The sequence below is a fragment of the Genypterus blacodes genome, unplaced genomic scaffold, assembly GCF_046128005.1.
Source record: "Genypterus blacodes isolate CSIRO-AG114 ecotype Tasmania unplaced genomic scaffold, CSIRO-AGI_Gbla_v1 ptg000438l_1, whole genome shotgun sequence".
Classification (NCBI taxonomy): Eukaryota; Metazoa; Chordata; class Actinopteri; order Ophidiiformes; family Ophidiidae; genus Genypterus; species Genypterus blacodes.
In genome coordinates this window covers 5,653,873-5,673,037 of record NW_027467208.1, presented here as the reverse complement: position 1 = coordinate 5,673,037, position 19,165 = coordinate 5,653,873, and the positions used below count along the sequence as shown (strand labels likewise).

General features: G+C 40.0%; 2 protein-coding genes and 4 long non-coding RNA genes across 7 annotated transcripts; 4 read left to right on the top strand and 2 right to left on the bottom strand.

Annotated features, from left to right (window-relative positions):
- LOC142989660 (protein S100-P-like) lies at positions 1 to 1,943 on the bottom strand. Its single transcript, XM_076139289.1, has 3 exons — positions 1,793 to 1,943; positions 478 to 626; positions 1 to 306 (listed from the first exon to the last, which is right to left on the bottom strand). Exons 2-3 carry the CDS (start codon positions 613 to 615, stop codon positions 160 to 162), a joined length of 285 nt encoding a protein of 94 aa, XP_075995404.1. The 5' UTR covers positions 616 to 626; positions 1,793 to 1,943; the 3' UTR covers positions 1 to 159.
- Positions 1,944 to 5,358: 3,415 nt separating this feature from the next.
- On the bottom strand, positions 5,359 to 7,078 carry LOC142989658 (protein S100-A10-like). Its single transcript, XM_076139285.1, has 3 exons — positions 6,932 to 7,078; positions 5,737 to 5,885; positions 5,359 to 5,601 (listed from the first exon to the last, which is right to left on the bottom strand). The coding sequence occupies exons 2-3, from the start codon at positions 5,863 to 5,865 to the stop codon at positions 5,440 to 5,442; spliced, it is 291 nt and encodes a 96-aa protein (XP_075995400.1). The 5' UTR covers positions 5,866 to 5,885; positions 6,932 to 7,078; the 3' UTR covers positions 5,359 to 5,439.
- A 3,373-nt stretch (positions 7,079 to 10,451) lies between these two features.
- Positions 10,452 to 11,581, top strand: LOC142989661 (uncharacterized). Of its 2 annotated transcripts, none has more exons than XR_012960705.1 (3): positions 10,452 to 10,576; positions 10,881 to 11,028; positions 11,314 to 11,581. It is a non-coding gene; the product is annotated as an uncharacterized LOC142989661 (long non-coding RNA). The 2 variants fall into 2 exon arrangements; XR_012960706.1 differs by having other exon boundaries at positions 10,453 to 10,576; positions 10,878 to 11,028.
- A 1,035-nt stretch (positions 11,582 to 12,616) lies between these two features.
- LOC142989900 (uncharacterized) lies at positions 12,617 to 13,839 on the top strand. Its single transcript, XR_012960719.1, has 3 exons — positions 12,617 to 12,770; positions 13,139 to 13,286; positions 13,572 to 13,839. It is a non-coding gene; the product is annotated as an uncharacterized LOC142989900 (long non-coding RNA).
- Positions 13,840 to 14,873: 1,034 nt separating this feature from the next.
- Positions 14,874 to 16,093, top strand: LOC142989901 (uncharacterized). The gene is made up of 3 exons (XR_012960720.1): positions 14,874 to 15,024; positions 15,393 to 15,540; positions 15,826 to 16,093. It is a non-coding gene; the product is annotated as an uncharacterized LOC142989901 (long non-coding RNA).
- Positions 16,094 to 17,125: 1,032 nt separating this feature from the next.
- LOC142989546 (uncharacterized) lies at positions 17,126 to 19,056 on the top strand. The gene is made up of 3 exons (XR_012960700.1): positions 17,126 to 17,278; positions 17,647 to 17,794; positions 18,786 to 19,056. It is a non-coding gene; the product is annotated as an uncharacterized LOC142989546 (long non-coding RNA).
- Positions 19,057 to 19,165: the final 109 nt, after the last annotated feature.

The window sequence follows — 19,165 nt, the reverse complement described above, 5'->3', positions numbered from 1 at the left end:
TTAAGGATTTTAAAATGTTTATTACATTTTACCTTACAACATAATGAGTTGTGGTTTCATTTTACATTTTCTTAGCAGTAAACATATCTTTCCTAAACTGTCAAGTGACAACCTTCTCTGTTACAGTTCCCCCTGCTGCCCCAAGGTGGCGCAAGGGCTCTATTTCTTTGCCTGACTGAAATACTCATGGCATTCGCAAGTGATGCAGGCGATCAAGCAGATGTACTCCTTGAAATCTACAGTCTGGTCACCGTTTGCGTCCAGGTCATTGAAGATTTTGTCGATGGCTGCCTTGTCATTGGGTTTCTGTGTGAGAGGAATGCAGGTGAAATGCATTAAAAGTGTAAATACAGTAAATGATAAAGTAATTACTGACACATCATTTATATTGGCCTTTCCAATCCAACTCAATCAGAAACATTCAGCATTCATCAACCTCCGCATACATGGACTCAGATCAGAGCAGCGGTCACTTACCGACAGCAACCCCTTCATCTCGTTGTTGAGCAGCTCCTTCAACTCGTTTTTGGTCAAGGTGCGATCGTCACCTTCCTTTCCAGAGTACTTTTGGAAAGCACTGATGAGGCTACACATGGCGCCCTGGATGTCAGTCATCCTGCTAGCCGCTTTAAGTAGACAGAGAGGACACACATGAACATCTCAGTCACGGTTAAATTTGTACCTGTTGGGACTGAGCATTGCCGTTTATGATGTTGTGGCCTTAGCTGTGGCTGTAGCTTTAGAATTCATTATCTAGTTTCACAGTTATGATGGTGGTGGATATTTTTTTCCTGACAAAACTTGACTCCTCTTGATGCTGACTTTCCAAAAAAGATACCAGATTGTAATTAAATAGAGTTCATGATACACTTCCAGATTGTGAAGGATCCTAGTCACAATTTACTGAACAATAGAAACAAACTAATTAATTCACCAACTGAGTTCTTGAGCAACACATCAGCTGGTGAAATCACAGTTTTTGTTTTTGTTAGTGTTCTCCCTTGGTTTTCCATTGAGCTGGATACAAATACAGCCAGGGCCCACACACTCTTATGTCTCTGCCCCTGTCCCTCGTCTCTAACACAGCCTATCTGTTGAGAGACTCAAGGAAAGCATCGTTATGGAAACGGCTTCATCTCTCCTGGTAATTTAGGTGACCTACAGGTAGAGATGCAAGTTCAACTCCCAGTAGAATTGTCTGTTCTCAAAACACAGCATGCACCGAAAACCAATTTTCCCTGCAACAGGCGGAGGAAACGGGGCAATCAAAGGATTTGTAAACAGATAAGCATTGCAGAGGAAGAGGGCAAAAGAAGAATGCAAATGAATCTACTTCAAATTTAGTTGGAGGATTAGTTTTAGGTTCAATGCACTCAAGCGGCACTCCAGCCTACAATTAATGAAACACAGCTGCATTATTAAGTCTCTCAATCAAAGGAAATCCAGTGGAGGCACATTTTAGTTGTGCTTAGAAACATGGAAAATGCTCTACATACTTACAATAAAAGATTTCTAATATTTAACATTGATTAAACAAAGGGCAAAACAATTATACAGTACACACTTGTACTTTTTATAAACTTTATATTCTTTTATAATGTATAACTGTAAAAATGTTTCCATCGATGAAGATAAAATGCAGGTTTGTTTCTGTTTAACTGAAACTCAGGAAAATGTTTTGCAAATCTTAACCTTCAGCATGCCAAAAAAAAGTTTTTCATTTTTTTCTTCAAATCACTGAATGAAACCAAACCTGCTAACAAAACAACAACTTTTTAAATGTTCTTCTCACCTTAGGGTGGTTTGCTGAGACTTAAAGAGACGAGGTGAGGAGAGTCAGGGTCTGTAGCTGCAGTCGTGAAGAAATGGAAGTCATGGGTGCTTTATACATCACCACACCCTTTTGTCTCCCTCTATAATGCCCTCAGCTGCCCCTCCTTCTGCCCCTGATGATGGTGCGTTAACATGTCGTTTCACAACCGTAGTCGGTGGGAAATGCTGTCTACTTATAAAGACTTGGCTTTGGTAAAATCTGAGCATTTCTTCACATCATGTCTAAGTGTTGAAAGGAGTTCTTGCTTCACTCTTTTCTCATGTGGATAATTATTCTTTGCGTTCTGCTTTATGTTTGTGTTTACAGCATTCTTCAACAAAAGTCAGTACTTTGATGCCCCCTCCCTCCCCTTTTCCTGTCCGCCAACCTCAAAAATGTCTGGAAGTTTGGTGGAATTATGTTTTATGTGTCCTTTCCTGGTGCGAATTAAATCAAATAAAGTGCGTAGTTTGGTCGTGGCTGAAATCTGAGGCAAGGGACAAAAAAAACAAAAAAACTAAAACGCACCCCTTCATGCGCCGGGTGTGTTTGGAAAGTGATGACTCGATAACGGTACAAATAGTGGGTGAAACGAATTGTACCGGCTCATTTTTTTCACCTCTGAACGCACCACAACTTTGACAACTTCGTTTGAAAGTAGAGATTTGCCTTTAGCGTACTTCTCCATTGTTGTGCACTTACAGTTAGTGCGCATTTTAACTGCAGTGAACTTGTATTAAAGTGTGTGTATCTTTAAGAAATGTTGTCCAAAGAAAACGGACTCTTTGTACCTCCTACTCTTTATAATTAAAGCATGTTTACAGTCCAGTGGGAGAACTGCGTCATGTGTTAGCGCCGGAGATGTACGCGATTGCAGATGTATGCACTTTTTTAGAATTTACCTCTCACAATTAAAGCAAATACATTAGTGAATTCTGATTGCAAATGCAAAAGCAAATGTTTGCAGAGTCCATGAGACAAACGCGGCTGTCGCTGCTCTGTCGACTCAAGACGAAGGCGGACGTTTACAAAGCATGAGTCATACTTTTATTCCCTGTGCAAATAAAAGCATTGCCTCTGGCTTTGATGACCACAATCCACCACTTACATGAATCTCTTTAGGCTATATATAATGTATGTGTATATGTGTGTATGTGTGTGCGTGTGATACAAACTCCTTTGAGCAATTTGGAAATTCACCAAAAATCCTATCTGCTGCAGCACCGCCTCACCCACACTTTACATTTGATTCATTGTGTTTTGTGTTTACTCCTGTCTGTCGCATCCTATATTTACATGTATAATACGCTTTTGTTTATTTCTATGTAATTAAGCTGCACATGATTATATGGCAAAAACAGGCCCAGGGAGTCACTGAGGATTTCTTTGTGGAGCCGTTTGGTGGATCGGCACTTCCTGCAGTTTTGTGGTGCAGGTCGTGACTCAGAGTCATGTCGCTGTGCTCATGAGTCACACACTGCACAACCCTCAAACACAATCAGATATGAAAAAAAGCTGCACTGTGGCAACTGGGAGAGTTTGTTTATTTGGGGCAACTTTGTGTGTGTGTGTTGATGTGGGTGTGTGTGTGTGTGTGTGTGGTCCATCATGTGACTTTGTGTTAGGTCTGTCTTTGTTGTCATTGCTTATGACTCTAATTAACACTTTCTGTAGAAGTTAGAGCAGAAATCCTGTTACAGATGTCACCACTCACGTTTCTATGATTCACTCAAGATGTCGGACTAGTTTGTACCGTCATCTATCACAAAGTGGAAAATTCTGGCCCAATCTTTTCCTCCCATGTCTTTTCCATACTGTTACTCACTCAGAGCTGACAACAAATAAGTGAGTCTGTATCCATGGAAACAGATTGTATTGAATCTGTATTATATGCAGTGTTGATTCATATGAAAGCACCTCCAATGCATCTGGTTTGATCATGAGAGTCAGTATGGTACGTTAACATTCTTATCCCATCTAGTGGTCAAACAGAAGAACACAGGAAACTAAATAGTTATGTTGTTACTTTAGGCTTCAGTCATTCATCTACACATCAATCAACTACTTACATGGCAATACAACAAATCACAAAAACTACAAGCTTCACACAGAAACCGCCTTAACTAAATAAGACAGTCAGACCATCGTTCCTCCTGTTTCAGTAATGTGTAAGATGCGGCTGCTCTGCTTGTGTGTGGAAGGTGAGGCCTTCACCTATAGTGACTGTGTGTGTGTGTGTCTATTATAGTCTACCTGTGTGTGGAGGGTGAGGCCTTCACCTTGAGTGACTGTGGGTGTCTATTATAGTCTGTGAGAACACTACAGAAGAGGTCAGATACAGTTAGTTTGGTCGTATGCTACGTGATGAAACATTATGCAGAGAATTCAGCGTTTCCTCTTTTATATCAACGGCACAAAAAGTGTTTGTGAAACAACTCAGCAAAGTTGGAATTCCCGGCTGTAAACCACAGCCATGGATCACATGGGCGTGGTGCTTATATAACCACAGCGCTGAATACAAACCTTCACTTTGTCCACGCACACACTCACGCATACAGTGGTCACCTAGCAACGGGCATATTTGCCCTGTAACTACTAACACTGATAGGCCACAAAGTCAAGCCCTGCCCAAGGAGGTGTGTGCAGGGTTCAACTGGGTTATGTGACTTCCTTGCCCTGGGTTTATCCTTCCTGGGAGAACTTCCTCTCAGCCCAAACAAATCCCGTCTGCTTCAGTGTCAATATTAGAATGTAAGGCCACATCTAAAAAGCTCAGACCTAAAGAATTTGGCCAGCAGAGATTTTCCATGCAGTGTTAGGTCTAGGAGGCAGAATTCAGGGGGAAGATTGGCTTTTCCTATGAAAGGGAGAGCTTGAGGGAGACACAGAAGAGGGTGAGGTGAGGTGGGGGGTTAATCCTGTTCCTCTGTTTGCTTCTTGACTTGCGCCAGACAATGAAACACCACAATAATAATCTTGTGGAGAAACAGTGGCATACTGCTGTGTCCCATGACTCAGCCCCCTAAGGTCAGCCTGATACAACCTTATGATCACAAAGATACACAATTGCACAATGCCCTTTTCTATACTGACTTCCATTAGAATGAAAATGCATTTGCTTCCACAGCCATAATAATATAGACTGATGCGAGTGGCAGTATCTGGACACAGGGGCGTGATCATGAGCGGAACATTCTGTAGATTCCTCAGAGAGGTGATAAGCAGCAGTTTTATCAGAGAGGGAGAGGTTCAACTGCCCCTTTACACCTTGAGCAAGCAGCATAAAATACAGGTGTGTGTTCAACGGGAACACCTACTATCGCTGGTGCAGTTGCCAAGGGAACTTCCAGTGAAATGGGTGAAATGATCCCGACCAGAAAAGCAAACAGTGACCAATTAGGTATCAATAATAGTGATTAGATGTTCTACGGATAAGATATTGTAGTTTATAAAGCTTGTGGTCCATTTCAAAAACACACACTGATGCAAGAGGAATACACACACACACACACACACACACAAATAACCAAATGAGTACTTGTTGGTCTCTGAAAAGTATTCAGTGTATTTATTTGACAGTACAACTTTTATAAAAATCGATTTTCTGCAGTATTTTCTTTTTCAAATTACTTCTTTTCCATCTTCTTCATATGCGCTTTGTAACATTGCTCACAGGCAATGGAAAGTCCGACAACCAGAGAAACAAACTCCTCAAAGTCCACCTTGCCGTCGCCATTTGTATCCAGATCCTTCATGATCTTGTCCACAGCAGCAGGATCCTTCTGAGACTGTTTAGGGGAACACAAACAGGTATCAATGAATAATGACGTCATCAAAGTATAAGTATAGTGCTATATATAACCTATTTGTGTTACTGTAGTTCCCACTGTGTTTTTGCAGTGGAGCAGTGCGTGGATCCGTACCTGCAGGAAGTTAGACAGCTCCACGGTCATCAAGTCTCGGAGGGTTTTCCGGCTGAGCGCTCCATCTTTGGCATAACGGTGGAACACTTTAATGAGCATTTCCATCGATGTCTCCAGGTCAGATGGCATGGCTGCGGACTTTAGCTGGGCTGAGACACAAAAGTCAAGTTTAAGTACAGACAGGAAATGTGAACAATGAGAAAAAAGTTTGATCGATTTTGCTTCATTTAGCTTTGTTAGACTGTGATCTTATCTAAGACTTTAAAGGGGCGTGACTCTGTGGCTCTAAGAAACTAATACTTGATCCATGTTATCACTGATGTGTCAACTCACACCACCTACAGCTGACCTATAGTTGTTGCTATTGTGTCATCTAGTATTTGTATCTAGTATGTAAAGTATTCTTAAGACACTGTCCTGTAAAAGAGGACAGGTCAGTGTAAAGTAGGACTGGGTGTTGCCCTCAATGTTCTGCCCACTGATGAGTAATCATGAATCATCCCTGAAAGAAATATCAACTTAAAGAGTTCAAGTTATGAGACTGTAAAGCTTGAAAAGAATGTCCGAAATATCCAACACAAATGCAAAAAAAGCTGAAAACTGTAACTGTTCTTGACACACTGTGGAGAGTTTTGTGTTACTGCTGCAACAGCAGTTAGAATGCAGAGAGTGGGTGGAAAAGTTGAGTCACTTGGGAAGGGGAAATGGAAAAATAAGCTCAGCTGAAAGAGGACAAAGTAAGCTGAACCTGAGGGACACAGTGCAGAGAAGAGACTTTACTGTACACAACGTTACATCCAACAAAGCACATGTGTGCACATGCCCACGGGCCACACACACACACCCTTTGTGGGGAGTGACACCTCTGTTCACCAAACACAAGTAACGGTCTCACAATCAAAGGGACAGATTCATAGTTGATTATTGCGGTGGACAATAAAACACAATCTGGAATTCTTAAAACAGACACAATAAAAATGATTAACTACCAATTTAAATAGAGACAATAGAGACAATAGAGACACTGGTGGATTATGTACAACTGCTTAATAGCATTCCAGAGAAGCTATTACTGACAGATATAATTACACATAATAATTACTGTCCATACACACCCAGATTATCTTGCCTGCTGCTATAATCACACAATTCTACCAATCAGACAGGATCAGAGGATTACAGGTTGGTCTCTTACCGTTGCAGGCTTGAAGTTGGGAGCTGGGTGGAGGAATGTGGAGAAGTTGAATTGAGAGGAGCAGGGGTTTTATAGTCAGACACCGCCCCGGCTGCGGCGTGTGTGTGTGAGAGAGAGTGTGTGTGTGTGTGGTACACTCACCGCTGGACTGACCCGTGGGCGGTAGCACCAAAACCCAATAAATCGCCATTTTTCCGAGACAAAGTGATTCGAACAAAATAAGTTCCATTCTGTCACGTGAACTTACATCCGGGCTTTATCTCCATTGGTAACTTTATAAAAAACGGAGCAAAATACACGTACACGTTTCCCTGGATCCCTTTGTCCGGTACGCTTCCATCAATCAATAGGTCGCGCTAATTTGCGCAAGAATTTCTGCCATTTTGAATTCCCCCCGGAACACTTGTGTGCCTCTTCAGTTTGATCCTTTGTCACAGTTTAGAGTGTCTAGGCCAAGTTTTCTTTTTGTTCTTTCCTTTTTTTTCTTTGTTTTGCCACCTAGTTCAGCTCATTCTATTCTAAAGGCTGTGACTCATTATTCCGTTATCCCTTTTCTTTGCACACTTGCCCTCACTTTTCACGCTAAAATAAGAAAATAAAAAAAAATTAAAATGGTATTTGTACTTTTTAACGTGAACACAGCTGTGTATCTGTGTATCTCATCATATAATTATATAATTACAGGGTGAAGCTGCTGTAAGCTCCTTGATGTGAGTCTTTACATGAAAAGAGCACCCAGGTAAATCTTACTGTCGCTAAATAAAATCACAACAATAGTAAATATAAATATCTAAATATCTTTTTTAATGCAAGAAGGTCACTTTTGAGCAGAACACCAAATCAGTGTGTTCGCTCGGCTACTGCCGCATTTATTGTGGCTGGTGTGGAACTTAATGACATCACCAGGTTGTTTTCTTTTGCATTTTGGGAACAATGGTAGAAGCTTCTAACCACACACAGCAAGATAGATTTAGACTTAACTCACCCCAGAGCCTATCAGTCTCTAAGGGACTAATTAAATATTTTTCTGAGTGATTTCATTCCGGTGTTATTAGTGGTTTTAGCTTAAACATGGTCAAAGTCCGCATTGTTTGAACTGATGATTCATTATAACTTACAATAGAAATATTTATTTGTACGCTCACAAAACTAAACACGTGCACATTTTCTGTGTATTACACTTAATAAATTAAATTTGTCTCCTGAGGTCCCACCATCTTTAACATACCTACATTTAGCGCCATCGTGTGGTCAGTCTGTGTTGTTACAAATACATTTCTGAATTTATATTGCATATCGAATGAAATTATGGAATGGACATTTAAATGACAAAAGGTCCTAGACTGATTCTTAGACTACTGGTGAACAGGTGTAGTCAGCCAAGACAATTAGAGACTAAAATAGTAAAAAATAAATAAATAAAAACTTGAACTCTGATTCAGAGATGGTAAACGTCTCTGAATGCATTTCATTTATGTTCGAGCTTTTCATTCTAGCGCGACAGTCGACAGTCAGTTCTCACAAGACTGTACACATTAATCATTATTCTTTCAGTGTATTCTCCTTGCTATGTTTCTATTTGTCTTCCGCGGTCTCGCCATCTTTTACGTTCTACGTAACCCGGTCGCCCCCTTGTGGCTAGCCTGCGCTATTACAAATTAAGACTTGTTAAATTGATGTTGTATATTAAAATGAAAAATGCAATAGTCATTAAAATTAGGAAACGTCCTAATGTGTTTTCTAAAGCCCCGAAAAGCAGGTACATTCTGTCAAAACATTTAGAGACGAAAATAATAAAATTGTTAACAAATGGCTTTAATTGCTTAAAAACCAAGGATCCATTCTAGTTACACATTACACAGGGAGCAGTAAAAATAAAATAAAAAATCTAATTAACAAACGAACTGAGTAATTAACTACAGTCACTGTGCAGTCAGTTACACATCCATTACACCATAATAAGACAGGAAGTGTGTGTCGACAGAAGAAAACTGATGTTGAGGACATCATAACAGCTTTCTTAGAGGGAAATCTATATACATGTCATCATAATCCATTTTCAGCTCATCATCATGCTCATCGGACACCATTGTTCTGTTCAGTCAGTTTATAATAATCACAAGTTATAAGCTGTGGCCTAACCAGCTTGTCAAGTACCAAACACACACACACACACTCCCTTACAACATGAACGTCTTTAAAAATAGATACGCACACGCACACGCACACGCGCACACGCGCGCACACACACACACACACACACACACACACACACGCACGAATAGTATACACCAAAAGAGCTCAAACCGGTTCTTCCAGCAATTTACCATCCACCAAAAGCTACAAAACCAGTCCATATTATTTTCACAGCGGTGCCTCAATTTGAACTGCGTCTTCCCTTGTGGATTATTTTTTTGCACACAGGTAGTCGTGCATCTAGCAACTACAATATACACTGACAACACTCAAGACTAGTTGGGGATCTGCCAGGTTCCCGTTGGCTCTGCAGGGCCTGAATCTGACCCAGGGATCCGGGTCCGCCTGCACCACACAATAGTGGTAAGCTGCTGCAGTGGCTGGAACCATAGAGCTCAGCACGGCCTCCCGCAGCCCAGAACTATGAGCTCCAAGCTTCCAGGAGCACCGGCACACTGGGTTCCTCTCGTTCTCGAGCACAATGGCACCTCATCTAAAACTACACCGTACAACTTTATACACGCCACACATTTCTGAGGGAGAATTTACAGAATCCCTCATTAGATCTCGATAGGAATCCATAAGTCCTCACCGACATGTTATGGGGATATAGTTGAGTTGCCATAGCTACGGCGAAGCCATGTCATGTGCTGTTTTACTACTCTTGTGGACTTTTTGGTAATGCATCTGAAAGCTTTTGGTGCCAAACCCTGTTGGTAGGCACTTCATCTTTAATGTCTATGACTGAGGCTAAACATCAAGACTGCTGAATAAGATTAAAATACTCTCATGCTTCACCTTCCCATCTGGAACATGAACACACATTGTCCAAGCTCCAATCTGGACAAACCCAACAATAGAAATATGAATGTATGTTTGCATGCTTATTCAGACAAAGCAGGTGCAAAGTGCATTATATGGATCCATACTGACTTATTGTGGCGCCATGCTGTGTTTTTCTTTTACTGGAGCTCTTAAACATTGGGCGTGGGTGCTCACCTTTCATTCCAAACACATCCTCCTGATTAAGGGTGTGTAAAGGAAAGAGCTCAGGCTTGGGAAAACAGGTTGGTTCAGTCCCCTTTTGTAATTATTGGAACAGCATGATTGTGGCTGTACATTTGAAAATAACACAGCTTTTAAATGCATCTTTGTATGAACCCATACAGTTTACAGCTTTGCACTGCGTTACTGAGCCTGAAACTCCCATGTCAAAGAAACATTTTGCTGTCTTCTGTCCATATTAAACTTGTGCCAGTGGGTGAATCAGGTGATCAGAGTTATGTAATGTAGATTAGTTAAAGGAGTGCACAGTTGTTTCACCAACAGCAAAAACTTAACCAACAAGATACAAACCAATCAGAGCACGACGGCATCATTTTTGATCCCTGCTCTATTTAAACCGTCACACCCAGTCGGCTCTCAGTGTAGATTCTCTTTTGCACACAGGTAGGCACGGGTGGGGTTTCTTTGCTTCTCTGAGAGCTTTGTGTCTGAACAAAATGATTTGTAGCTGCTGCTGCTGGCAAACATTTCCCGTCATCACACTTGAGCTGCAAGATCACAGTTATTTGCTTTTAACTTTCTGCAGACAAAAAAATGAATCTTATAGAGAAACATATATATCAATAGGTCTTATATTGTTCTTTCTTTTCACATTGATATATTCTAAGTGGACTATTTTCTTTCATTTTCATGGCTAATTCAGTAACTCAGTAACTCTGAATGATTTTCTTTTGTATCTCTTAAGCAGATTGACAATCATGGCAGATAAATTGTCCTTGCTTCATGTTATGGGCAGCATGATTGCCGTCTTTGAGGAAAATGCTGGTCGAGATGGAAAAATGTCCCAGCAAGAATTTAAGAGAATGGTGGAATCTGACCTGGGCATCAGCGACAAGGTAAGAGGAATCTGTAATATGACTGCATGTAGGTCCAAAGACACTTATTACAACTACACATACTTACAAGAGATACACACAGCACTACTCACACTAACACTGTTATATCTACATGTTTCACTCGTTGTCACTAAATGCTTGCTTCTAGACTTTGAAATTCAGGAGATGTTGAATGTGCAAAATCAACCATGTCATTCTGGCTTAATTAAATACAAAGAAATACTTGGCATTGCTGAGATTGCAATAAAATGAAGGTGGACAATTTTATTTTTTCAATCCGTACAGAAACTGGTAGAGGAAATGTTCTCTAAATCGAATGTGAATGGAGACCAGTCCATGTCTTTCGAGGAGTTTGGGATCATGGCCTGCTACATGACCTTTGCCATGTATGAGATGGTGAAAGAGAAGGGACAACAACAAAAACAGTAAAGAGGAAATAAAGAAGAAGCAGTATCAAAATAAAGGATGGATATCTGAAATATAAAGAAGAAATAAAGGAGAAGCAGTTCTCCCTTACATGTATGTGACGCTAATAAAATGATCTTTTGTGTCATTCCTGCCTCCTGGTATTTTTTGTTGAGGTTTCTAAGATAGAAGAGGTTGGTAAAGAAAAGCCTTAAGCACAAGTCCACTGATTCATTTAGAGAGAAAATCAAGCAGATTCAGTTCTAAATTCCTTTCTTAGATTATTTCTTAGATTAGATTGACTGAGCGTCCCATCTTAATATAAACAACGGTGGAACACTTTGATGAACAATTCCATCGATGTCTCCAGGTCGGAGGGCATGGCTGCAGAGAATGTGAACGATTTAGCTTCATTTAGCTTTGTTGCACTGTGAGCTTATCTAAGACGTTAAAGGGGCGTGACTCTGTGGCTCTCTTTCAAGAAACTACGGTAATACTTGATCCATGTTATCACTGATGTGTCAACTCACACCACCTATAGCTGACCTATAGTTATTTCGTCATCTAGTATTTGTATCAAGTATGTAAAGTATCCCTAAGACACGATCCGGCAAAAGAGGACAAGTCAGTGCAAAGTAGGACTGGGTGTTGCCCTAAATGTTCGGCCCACTGATGAGTACTCATGAGTCTTCCCTGTAAGAAATATCAACGTATGAGGCTGTAAAGCTTGAAAAGAATGGCTGAAATAGCCATCACAAATGCAAAAACACTGTTCATAGACACACTGTGAAGAGATTTGTATAATGCAGCTGCAACACATAGCGCACACACACATACATATATATGCGTGTGTGTCCTGCCACACCTAGAATACCTTGCCTGCTGCTATAATCACACAGTTCTACTAATCAGACAGGATCGGAGGGTTACAGGTTGGGCGTTTAACTGTTGGCAGGCTGGAAGTTGTGCAAAGTGGAGAAGTGTATGTGAATTGAGGGGAGCAGGGGTTTATAGTCAGACCGGAACATGTTCTGCTGCGGGTTTTGTTGATGCTGTAACCCATATTTCCACATATGTAATGTAGATTGTGAAAGGAGTGCACAGTTTTTCACCAACAGCAACACAACAACATTAAACTTGTGCCAGTGGGTGAATCAGGTGATCAGAGTTATGTAATGTAGATTAGTTAAAGGAGTGCACAGTTGTTTCACCAACAGCAAAAACTTAACCAACAAGATACAAACCAATCAGAGCACGACGGCATCATTTTTGATCCCTGCTCTATTTAAACCCTCACACCCAGTCGGCTCTCAGTGTGGATTCTCTTTTGCACACAGGTAGGAACGGGTGGGGTTTCTTTGCTTTTCTGAGAGCTTTGTGTCTGAACAAAATGCAATTTTGATAGATTTTCTCTAAGAAAACTTGAACCATCTAAATCAGCATTTTTAATAGGAAAATGATTTGTAGCTGCTGCTGGCAAACATTTCCCTTCATCACACTTGAGCTGCAAGATCACAGTTATTTGCTTTTAACTTTCTGCAGACGAAAAAAATGAATCTTATAGAGAAACATATATATCAATAGGTCTTATATTGTTCTTTCTTTTCACATTGATATATTCTAAGTGGACTATTTTCTTTCATTTTCATGGCTAATTCAGTAACTCAGTAACTCTGAATGATTTTCTTTTGTATCTCTTAAACAGATTGACAATCATGGCAGATAAATTGTCCTTGCTTCATATTATGGGCGGCATGATTGCCGTCTTTGAGAAATATGCTGGTCGAGATGGAAAAATGTCCCAGCAAGAATTTAAGAGATTGGTGGAATCTGACATGGGCATCAGCGACAAGGTAAGAGGAATCTGTAATATGACTGCATGTAGGTCCAAAGACACTTATTACAACTACACATACTTACAAGAGATACACACAGCACTACTCACACTAACACTGTTATATCTACATGTTTCACTCGTTGTCACTAAATGCTTGCTTCTAGACTTTGAAATTCAGGAGATGTTAAATGTGCAAAATCAACCATGTCATTCTGGCTTAATTAAATACAAAGAAATTCTTGGCATTGCTGAGATTGCAATAAAATGAAGGTGGACAATTTTATTTTTTCAATCCGTACAGGAACTGGTAGAGGAAATGTTCTCTAAATCAGATCTGAATGGAGACCAGTCCATGTCTTTCGAGGAGTTTGGGATCATGGCCTGCAGCATGACCTTTGCCATGTATGCGATGGTGAAAGAGAAGGGACAACAACAAAAACAGTAAAGAGGAAAGGAAGAAAATAAAGTGTCAAAATAAAGGATGGATATCTGAAATATAAAGAAGAAATAAAGGTGAAGCAGTTCTCCCTTACATGTATGTGACGCTAATAAAATGATCTTTTGTGTCATTCCTGCCTCCTGGTATTTTTTGTTGAGGTTTCTAAGATAGAAGAGGTTGGTAAAGAAAAGCCTTAAGCACAAGTCCACTGTTTCATTTAGAGAGAAAATCAAGCATATTCAGTTCTAAATTCCTTTCTTAGATTATTTCTTAGATTAGATTGACTGAGCGTCCCATCTTAATATAAAGAACGGTGGAACACTTTGATGAACAATTCCATTGATGTCTCCAGGTCGGAGGGCATGGCTGCAGAGAATGTGAACGATTTAGCTTCATTTAGCTTTGTTGCACTGTGAGCTTATCTAAGACTTTAAAGGGGCGTGACTCTGTGGCTCTCTTTCAAGAAACTAATATTTGATCCATGTTATCACTGATGTGTCAACTCACACCACCTATAGCTGACCTATAGTTATTTCGTCATCTAGTATTTGTATCAAGTATGTAAAGTATCCCTAAGACACGATCCGGCAAAAGAGGACAAGTCAGTGCAAAGTAGGACTGGGTGTTGCCCTAAATGTTCGGCCCACTGATGAGTAATCATGAGTCTTCCCTGTAAGAAATATCAACGTATGAGGCTGTAAAGCTTGAAAAGAATGGCTGAAATAGCCATCACAAATGCAAAAACACTGTTCATAGACACACTGTGAAGAGATTTGTATAATGCAGCTGCAACACATAGCGCACACACACATACATATATATGCGTGTGTGTCCTGCCACACCTAGAATACCTTGCCTGCTGCTATAATCACACAGTTCTACCAATCAGACAGGGTCGGAGGGTTACAGGTTGGGCGTTTAACTGTTGGCAGGCTGGAAGTTGTGCAAAGTGGAGAAGTGTGTGTGAATTGAGGGGAGCAGGGGTTTAAAGTCAGACCGGAACATGTTCTGCTGCGGGTTTTGTTGATGCTGTAACCCATATTTCCACATATGTAATGTAGATTGTGAAAGGAGTGCACAGTTGTTTCACCAACAGCAACATAACAACATTACACTTGTGCCAGTGGGTGAATCAGGTGATCAGAGTTATGTAATGTAGATTAGTTAAAGGAGTGCACAGTTGTTTCACCAACAGCAAAAACTTAACCAACAAGATACAAACCAATCAGAGCACGACAGCATCATTTTTTATCCCTGCTCTATTTAAACCCTCACACCCAGTCGGCTCTCAGTGTGGATTCTCTTTTGCACACAGGTAGGAAGGGGTGGGGTTTCTTTGCTTTTCTGAGAGCTTTGTGTCTGAACAAAATGCAATTTTGATAGATTTTCTCTAAGAAAACTTGAACCATCTAAATCAGCATTTTTAATAGGAAAATGATTTGTAGCTGCTGCTGGCAAACATTTCCCTTCATCACACTTGAGCTGCAAGATCACAGTTATTTGCTTTTAACTTTCTGCAGACGAAAAAAATGAATCTTATAGAGAAACATATATATCAATAGGTCTTATATTGTTCTTTCTTTTCACATTGATATATTCTAAGTGGACTATTTTCTTTCATTTTCATGGCTAATTCAGTAACTCAGTAACTCTGAATGATTTTCTTTTGTATCTCTTAAACAGATTGACAATCATGGCAGATAAATTGTCCTTGCTTCATATTATGGGCGGCATGATTGCCGTCTTTGAGAAATATGCTGGTCGAGATGGAAAAATGTCCCAGCAAGAATTTAAGAGATTGGTGGAATCTGACATGGGCATCAGCGACAAGGTAAGAGGAATCTGTAATATGACTGCATGTAGGTCCAAAGACACTTATTACAACTACACATACTTACAAGAGATACACACAGCACTACTCACACTAACACTGTTATATCTACATGTTTCACTCGTTGTCACTAAATGCTTGCTTCTAGACTTTGAAATTCAGGAGATGTTAAATGTGCAAAATCAACCATGTCATTCTGGCTTAATTAAATACAAAGAAATTCTTGGCATTGCTGAGATTGCAATAAAATGAAGGTGGACAATTTTATTTTTTCAATCCGTACAGGAACTGGTAGAGGAAATGTTCTCTAAATCAGATCTGAATGGAGACCAGTCCATGTCTTTCGAGGAGTTTGGGATCATGGCCTGCAGCATGACCTTTGCCATGTATGCGATGGTGAAAGAGAAGGGACAACAACAAAAACAGTAAAGAGGAAAGGAAGAAAATAAAGTGTCAAAATAAAGGATGGATATCTGAAATATAAAGAAGAAATAAAGGTGAAGCAGTTCTCCCTTACATGTATGTGACGCTAATAAAATGATCTTTTGTGTCATTCCTGCCTCCTGGTATTTTTTGTTGAGGTTTCTAAGATAGAAGAGGTTGGTAAAGAAAAGCCTTAAGCACAAGTCCACTGTTTCATTTAGAGAGAAAATCAAGCATATTCAGTTCTAAATTCCTTTCTTAGATTATTTCTTAGATTAGATTGACTGAGCGTCCCATCTTAATATAAAGAACGGTGGAACACTTTGATGAACAATTCCATCGATGTCTCCAGGTCGGAGGGCATGGCTGCAGAGAATGTGAACGATTTAGCTTCATTTAGCTTTGTTGCACTGTGAGCTTATCTAAGACTTTAAAGGGGCGTGACTCTGTGGCTCTCTTTCAAGAAACTAATATTTGATCCATGTTATCACTGATGTGTCAACTCACACCACCTATAGCTGACCTATAGTTATTTCGTCATCTAGTATTTGTATCAAGTATGTAAAGTATCCCTTAGACACGATCCGGCAAAAGAGGACAAGTCAGTGCAAAGTAGGACTGGGTGTTGCCCTAAATGTTCGGCCCACTGATGAGTAATCATGAGTCTTCCCTGTAAGAAATATCAACGTATGAGGCTGTAAAGCTTGAAAAGAATGGCTGAAATAGCCATCACAAATGCAAAAACACTGTTCATAGACACACTGTGAAGAGATTTGTATAATGCAGCTGCAACACATAGCGCACACACACATACATATATATGCGTGTGTGTCCTGCCACACCTAGAATACCTTGCCTGCTGCTATAATCACACAGTTCTACCAATCAGACAGGATCGGAGGGTTACAGGTTGGGCGTTTAACTGTTGGCAGGCTGGAAGTTGTGCAAAGTGGAGAAGTGTGTGTGAATTGAGGGGAGCAGGGGTTTAAAGTCAGACCGGAACATGTTCTGCTGCGGGTTTTGTTGATGCTGTAACCCATATTTCCACATATGTAATGTAGATTGTGAAAGGAGTGCACAGTTGTTTCACCAACAGCAACATAACAACATTACACTTGTGCCAGTGGGTGAATCAGGTGATCAGAGTTATGTAATGTAGATTAGTTAAAGGAGTGCACAGTTGTTTCACCAACAGCAAAAACTTAACCAACAAGATACAAACCAATCAGAGCACGACAGCATCATTTTTTATCCCTGCTCTATTTAAACCCTCACACCCAGTCGGCTCTCAGTGTGGATTCTCTTTTGCACACAGGTAGGAAGGGGTGGGGTTTCTTTGCTTTTCTGAGAGCTTTGTGTCTGAACAAAATGCAATTTTGATAGATTTTCTCTAAGAAAACTTGAACCATCTAAATCAGCATTTTTAATAGGAAAATGATTTGTAGCTGCTGCTGGCAAACATTTCCCTTCATCACACTTGAGCTGCAAGATCACAGTTATTTGCTTTTAACTTTCTGCAGACGAAAAAAATGAATCTTATAGAGAAACATATATATCAATAGGTCTTATATTGTTCTTTCTTTTCACATTGATATATTCTAAGTGGACTATTTTCTTTCATTTTCATGGCTAATTCAGTAACTCAGTAACTCTGAATGATTTTCCTTTGTATCTCTTAAGCAGATTGACAATCATGGCAGATAAATTGTCCTTGCTTCATGTTATGGGCAGCATGATTGCCGTCTTTGAGGAAAATGCTGGTCGAGATGGAAAAATGTCCCAGCAAGAATTTAAGAGAATGGTGGAATCTGACATGGGCATCAGCGACAAGGTAAGAGGAATCTGTAATATGACTGCATGTAGGTCCAAAGACACTTATTACAACTACACATACTTACAAGAGATACACACAGCACTACTCACACTAACACTGTTATATCTACATGTTTCACTCGTTGTCACTAAATGCTTGCTTCTAGACTTTGTAATTCAGGAGATGTTAAATGTGCAAAATCAACCATGTCATTCTGGCTTAATTAAATACAAAGAAATTCTTGGCATTGCTGAGATTGCAATAAAATGAAGGTGGATAATTTTATTTTTTCAATCCGTACGAAACTGGTAGAGGAAATGTTCTCTAAATCGAATGTGAATGGAGACCAGTCCATGTCTTTCAAGGAGTTTGGGATCATGGCCTGCTACATGACCTTTGCCATGTATGCGATGGTGAAAGAGAAGGGACAACAACAAAAACAGTAAAGAGGAAAGGAAGAAAATAAAGTGTCAAAATAAAGGATGGATATCTGAAATATAAAGAAGAAATAAAGGAGAAGCAGTTCTCCCTTACATGTATGTGACGCTAATAAAATGATCCTTTGTGTCATTCCTGCCTCCTGGTATTTTTTGTTGAGGTTTCTAAGATAGAAGAGGTTGGTAAAGAAAAGCCTTAAGCACAAGTCCACTGTTTCATTTAGAGAGAAAATCAAGCATATTCAGTTCTAAATTCCTTTCTTAGATTATTTCTAATAATAATAATAATTACAATATAAAATAATACGGGAGGGCTGATCTGACGGTCTGAGACAAAGAAGCATTGCCTCATTCACTTAGCTGAGGCAGTACTCATTCATATCGCTCCTCTTGCCATCCCTAGCCGCGCCCCCCCCTGCAGTAGCTCTGCGCCCTCCCTAGGGGGTGCGCCCCCCACTTTGGGAACCACTGAACTATGTCATTCTGGCTTGATAGAATACAAAGAAATACTTAGCATTACTGAGATTGCAATAAAATGAAGGGGGACATTTTTATCTTTCTAATCCATACAGGAAATGGTAGATGAAATGTTCACTAACACAGATGCGGATGATGACAAGTCCCTGTCTTTCGAGGAGTTTGGGATCATGGCCTGCCGCATGACCTGTGCCATGTATGATATGGTGAAAAAGGAGGGAGAACAACAACAAAAAATGTAAAGAGGAAATAAAGAAAATAAAGTATCAAAATAAAGGATGTGTTTCTTTAATATAAAGAAGAAATAACAGAGAAGCAGTTTCCCCTTACATGTATGTGACGCTAATAAAATGATCTTTTGTGTCATTCCTGCCTCCTGGTATTTTTTGTTGAGGTTTCTAAGATAGAAGAGGTTGGTAAAGAAAAGCCTTAAGCACAAGTCCACTGTTTCATTTAGAGAGAAAATCAAGCAGAT